The following is a 5,993-nucleotide window of genomic DNA, read 5'->3' as shown; positions in this document are numbered from 1 at the left end:
TAAATGGATTCACATGTACCATCTCTTCCAAAAAAAGAGGAAAAGAAAATTGGCTTTCAGTGTGGCAAAGCATATTTTGTACTTAAACATTTAAATAGGAGAATGGGTCTAGGAAGAAACATTTTAAACCCACCCCAAGGGCATGGGATTCTTTCTCCACATTTTTGCACTGTAAGAATTTAAGATAGACCCTAGATTTTCTACCACAAGGAAGGGCTCAACACACAGATTACTGGCATTATTGTCAATATTCTGCAAGTGATAATATAGCACCTAAAATCCCCTATGCCTTTACCTTTTTATGCTAGAATACCTCTCCATCTATAAATATGTAAACTGCATCTTGGCTGAGGGTGATAGTGTATCTGCCCGGGGGAGACCTGGTTCATTGCTGATTCTCAAAAGTTGTACTGACTTGTTCATTTCTCAAGCTCATTTTTCAAAAGCCAATATAAACAACCTCCCCTTTGTTTCCAAATTTCAATTTGTTCCAAAATGTTTTAGGGTAGTAGCCAAGTCTAGGTCATTGTACATGTTCTTAACAAAATCTGAAGAAATAGGTGAGAGTTGATCCATGTTGGACTCTTGAGGAAGAATTATCAGTAAGCCAGAGGAGATTTCATAGGATAAAGAGAGTTTGGGATAGGAGGGAAGGGCACCCGTGGAAGTAGCTGCTGCTGTTGCTGCTAAGTCGCTTCAGTCGTGTCCGACTGTGTGACCCCACAGACTCCGCCGTCCCTGGGATTCTCCAGGCAAGAATACTGGAGTGGGTTGCCATTTCCTTCTCCAATGCATGAAAGTGAAATGTGAAAGTGAAGTGGCTCAGTCATGTCCGACTCTTCGCGACCCCATGGATTGCAGCCCACCAGGCTCCTCCGTCCATGGGATTTTCCAGGCAAGAGTACTGGAGAAGCATTATTAAATAATTGTTTAGAAGATAATCTTAATATGGCCTCTGAAACCCAAGGAATTAGAACATAGACCATTGCAAACTTCTTTTTAAAATCACCCCTTTCCCTCTCAACTTTTGGATTATTATACTACTTTAAGACCACTAAGGGTTACCTTTGGTAGTGGTCTCAGTAATGAATATTGTAGGTAATTATGCAAAGTGATTATAAATACTCTGGAGGTTAGGGAGCACAAAATAAATATATCCTAATCTTTTTTACTCAACAGTGATTATTCAATCATCTTTTTCTAAATTCACATAGTAGTTGTCTATCTTCTGATGCTTATAACATCAACCTGCTTTAAAAAGAACTGTGTACATTTATTAACTTTCACTATTACTTTAGTCAGAGTATTTGTATTTAATATACCCCCACCCCCTCCTCCAGAGGGCAACAAAGCGAAGTACAGACCACTGCCAGGGTACTAGGCTTCCAATATATTTTTGTTGGATCAATTACTTGCAATGCATCAGCAGGACGACATTCTTATATACTAGCCTTGCTTTATTATTTTTAAAAAATGCTTTAAATGATGATAAATTCGCTTTCAGCTTCCCCTTTCCTGAAGCTAGTCTCTTATCTCCCTAGAGCGGGTCCCAGGAACAGGCTGACTTGGGATCAAACACAGGCGTTCTCAAGCTCTGCCATATGAAATACTAATGAAGGAAGTCAGGCGCTAAGCCTTAAGGGTTTCTTATCTCCTTGAGTTAACCCACCATTGAGAAGGGGGAATCAGGGAAGGACCACTGACCCAGTCGTTGGACCCTGTCCGCTTTCGCTCCGGCCACTTTGATCTTGCGTGTCTGCCTAATCAAGTTCATCTACAGCCGCGACTGCTCAGATTCAAAGGACATTAAATAGCTTGATTATCGGATGGTCATTTCCCTCTTCCCTCCGCCCCTGATCTAATTTCCAAACACCAGTCTCTCGCCTCCCTCTCTAAACTTCCCATCAAAAGAGCATTCGTTCTTCTTCCTTCTTACCCTCGTTTGATGTGCAAATGCTCTTCTCTTTGCACATTTTTCTCGTGGGGGCGGGGGAAGGGGAAGAAGGAGGGAGGACTGGAATTAAATGAACTTAAAGCCAAAGGTCTCACCCCAAATCTGCAAATCGTGACTCTAAAGGGTTAATCAACAACTCGCAACAGCCACCTGGCCCTCTCGCTGAAACGTTTTCATAGGGACTTTTAATTACTGATTGGGTTGTATTTAATATTAAATATTATGTGCACAATAAAAAAATAGTACTAGCGTAATGAAAAGAGGAGAAAAGTGGCTTTACAGAGAACATCACAATGCCTGTCTGAAAGTGTTTCAGATCCCAGTACTCCCGAGGTTCCTCCCACTTCCCGCATTTATTAAAGTTGTCTCCTCTAATGCTCGCTGATTACCGTCACCCCAAGGTGAGCTGGACAGGGGCAGGACTTCGCAAGGGAGGGGTGGGGTGAAGAGTGTCAAAGGCTCCCCTTCATGTACACAAACACACCCCCTTCCAGCCCCTCCCAACGCTTTGAAATCCCAATCCGGCTTTGTTGTCTTCCCCGGAGGGGCCGGAATGCTCGAAGCCCGCAGTATAAAGGCAGCCTCGGTGGCGGTGGCGGCGCAGAGCCCTGCAGTCAGGGTCAGGACTCTGGGACTGGTGGAGGCGCTCCGAGTCCTGTCTCTGCAGCTGCGCCAGCACAGCTCCGTGGGGACTAGGCGTGCAAAGTGACGTTGCTCCTTTCTCTTTTTCTCCCTTGAGTCCTTCTGAGATGACGGCTGTGGGCACAGCGGGTGCTGCCCGGGTCTTGGTCGCCCTGGTGGCTGCGGCTCTTTGCGGTCACCCTCTGCTGGGAGTGAGCGCCACCTTGAACTTCGTTCTCAATTCCAACGCCATCAAGAACACCCCGCAGATGAGCGGCGCTGCCGGGCACCCAGGCTCTGCAGTCAGCACGGCTCCCGGGATTCCGTTTGAGGGAGGCAGCAAGTACCATGACAAACACCAGGTGAGAAGGGTCTTGGGGCTCGGGAATGCTGCGATCCTAAACGGGTCTCCTTTGGGGAAGAGGGCGCAGAACGGGCTGTGTAAGAATAGTTCAAGGTGCGTTTGGCAACTGCCTTTGGGAGCAGGGAGCGGCAACAGTTTTTGGAGAGGTGGGCTGAAAGGGACTGTGAGGAGTCCAGGAGTGCCCAAGTGCCTCCCCCTCTCCCGGCCCCCTCCCCGCAGCCATACCCGTGCGCTGAGGACGCGGAGTGCAGCACGGACGAGTACTGCGCCAGTCCCACCCGCGGAGCCGGCGCGCAAACCTGCCAAGCCTGTCGGAAGCTCCGAAAACGCTGCATGCGGCACGCGATGTGCTGCCCTGGGAATCACTGCAAAAACGGTGAGTCGGGCAGCTCTCTTTCGGGCTCAAACCATCCTCTGCTTGCGCGCCTACAGCTGAGAGACAATCCTCTCAGCTGAGAACACTTTGGCACTGCCTTGCCAATGGGAGTTCAGCGTGCGAGGAAGGATTTCAGGCTAGTGTTTAACCTGGGAGCAAAGATAAGTACGGAGGTCTTGGAGCTCCTTCTATCCCTTTGTGCCCCTCGATTACTTTAAGAGGGCGTCTTCCCTCAGAGTGGACACTTTCATAAGAATTTGTCTAGAGAGCCTTGATACAATTTGAGAATGAAGTTGGGCAGGGAGGTGGAACTTACAGAGACCCCACGGAAATCAGAACGGGCATTTAGTTGCCTGTTCCATTTTTCTTACCGTGCTTCTCACAGCTCTGCCAGATAGCCTCTTTCAAGGTCTGCGTTCAAGCTGTTGTCATTTCCAGCGATTTATCTGTGCAGATCATTCTTAAAGGAGATCTTGATGCCCTCACATCCTGGCTTCTCCATCTTTATCTGCCTCTACCTCCTGCTATCTTAAAATAACTACTCTTCCCCTCAACCACAGATCCACATAATTTTAACGTCTCAGAGAGGTAGATTCAGCCCAAGAAGGCTCCAGAAATAAACTTGAGTGTGGCGATCCTCCTTAGGACCCAATAATACTCTGGGGTGAACTAACTAAATCTCTCTGTAATATAGAAATTATACAGTAAAGTAATTGGTGGAAAAGATTGTAATCTTCCAGACAGCAGGCATTGCATTTGCTTAACTTAGTCTGACAGAATCCTTATAGTACAGAGGGCAGAAAAGTTATTTTTAAATACAATTTTTTAAGTGACTGACTGATTTTATTTTTCTAACCCCAAGGGTGATATTAAAAGGGGCAGAAATTTCATTGCCACTACCATGGTTGCTGAGAAAGTATTTTAAGTGTCTAGATTGGGGCTGTTATGTATGAGTGCACGGATGCTTCTGTCCATTAGGGAGTTTTGCTTTAACACTAGGAAGTTTGGCTCATGTTTAATGTCACTACAACGAGGTAGCTCAAGTTGGCATAGGCATAGCAGACTGCCACGGTCACAGCTATTAGCAGGAACATATTACAGCTCTGGAGTTAATCACTATCTCCTGCTTCCTTAGGGATATGCATGCCTTCTGATCAAAATCATTTCCATCGAGGGGACATCGAGGAAACCATTATTGAAAGCTTTGGTAATGAACACAGTACCTTGGACGGGTACTCGAGAAGAACTACACTGTCTTCAAGAACGTATCATACCAAAGGTAGGTGAAAAGATCTGAAGACTTTTTTGTTAGCACATTTATAGTCTTTTGGATTACCTTAATGAAACAATGCAGGCTTAGCAGTGACCAAGTACTTTTCCTATTGTCTCCCTAGCACAAGAAGGTACTGTCTGTCTTCGCTCATCAGACTGTGCTGCAGGGTTGTGTTGTGCTAGACATTTCTGGTCCAAGATCTGTAAACCTGTTCTCAAGGAAGGTCAAGTGTGCACCAAGCACAGGAGAAAAGGCTCCCACGGGCTGGAGATATTTCAGCGTTGTTACTGTGGAGAAGGTCTGTCTTGCCGGATGCAGAAAGATCACCATCAAGCCAGTAATTCTTCCAGGCTTCACACCTGTCAGAGACACTAAGCCAGCTGTCCGAACACAGTGGACTCCGTTTACATAATATATGTTATGAAAACCGTTTGTGACTTTTGTGAGCTCAATCCTTAAGGATGTACAAATTCTGTGGTTACAGTTAAGCATTCCAATAATACCTTCCGAAAATCTGGGGTGTAAGAGCTTTGTTTCTTTGTGGAACTCTCCTGTCATTGATTGCAGTAAATTACTGTGTTGTAAATTTTCAGTGTGGCACTTACCTGTAAATGCAACAAATCTTTTAATTATTTTTCTAAAGGTGCTACGTTGTCTATTGTTCCTCTTGTCATGTAAATTTTTGTACACATTGATTGTTATCTTGACTCTGATAAATACTCTATATTGAATTGAAATAAATACTTTCAGCTTATTCTATATTGAATTGAAATACTTTCAGCTTATACTTCCTAAATGTAAAACCTTTCCCCCTTTTAATTCTAGAATCTAGACTATAAGGAGCTTTTGGAATGAAGATAGGTATGTAAGATTTATCATAAAAATATTATTTTCCAAAATGTATTATCTCAGTACTTAGATCCTATTTATCTCTAGGTTGTGACAGTCCTTGAAATAAAATTTAACTTAATACCATGAAATATTAAAAGCATAGATACATTTTGGCAGTGTGATCTTAGAGGGCTGTATGTGCCAGGGTATGTGGGAATGTGTTTGTGTGGGTGTATAAATACAGTTGACAAATACATGCAGATTTTGTACCAAATTAGTGCACCTGAACTATCTTAAATACTACTTCATGCCAGGAAGACTTGTTTCAACTACTTTGCTTTGTAAATAATTATTACCTAAAAATCACAAAGCCTCTCTCATTTTGTTCTTTGCTTCTCTTGCTAGGTGAATTGACTATTTCAATTTTTGTTCAACTAGACATCTGTTCACTGGAAAAGAATAGGATATACTGTTTAAAAGAAAACCCACAGAAATGAAGCCTGAACTGGCTTTGTATTTTCATTCGCCAGCTTTGATACTGACAAATCTGATACTCTCCCTGAAGAAGAGAGCA

The 5,993-nt window shown here is 44.0% G+C and overlaps 1 protein-coding gene across 1 annotated transcript; it reads left to right on the top strand.

The window, feature by feature from the left end:
* The first annotated feature begins 2,491 nt into the window (after positions 1-2,491).
* On the top strand, positions 2,492-5,693 carry DKK1 (dickkopf WNT signaling pathway inhibitor 1). The gene is made up of 4 exons (XM_040254672.1): positions 2,492-2,937; positions 3,159-3,315; positions 4,451-4,594; positions 4,710-5,693. The coding sequence occupies exons 1-4, from the start codon at positions 2,704-2,706 to the stop codon at positions 4,961-4,963; spliced, it is 789 nt and encodes a 262-aa protein (XP_040110606.1). The 5' UTR covers positions 2,492-2,703; the 3' UTR covers positions 4,964-5,693.
* Positions 5,694-5,993: the final 300 nt, after the last annotated feature.

Source organism: Oryx dammah, unplaced genomic scaffold, assembly GCF_014754425.2.
Source record: "Oryx dammah isolate SB20612 unplaced genomic scaffold, SCBI_Odam_1.1 HiC_scaffold_14, whole genome shotgun sequence".
NCBI classification, from domain to species: Eukaryota; Metazoa; Chordata; class Mammalia; order Artiodactyla; family Bovidae; genus Oryx; species Oryx dammah.
The sequence above is the reverse complement of the archived record's forward strand: the minus strand, read 5'-3'. Positions and strand labels throughout refer to the sequence as shown.

Bases quoted from the DNA above. Each gene is read 5' to 3' on its own strand.
- DKK1 (XM_040254672.1), top strand. From the start codon at position 2,704: ATGACGGCTGTGGGCACAGCGGGTGCTGCCCGGGTCTTGGTCGCCCTG. The intron at 3,316-4,450 runs GTGAGTCGGGCA...CTGCTTCCTTAG, and splicing joins TGGGAATCACTGCAAAAACG to GGATATGCATGCCTTCTGAT. The intron at 4,595-4,709 runs GTAGGTGAAAAG...TTGTCTCCCTAG, and splicing joins AAGAACGTATCATACCAAAG to CACAAGAAGGTACTGTCTGT.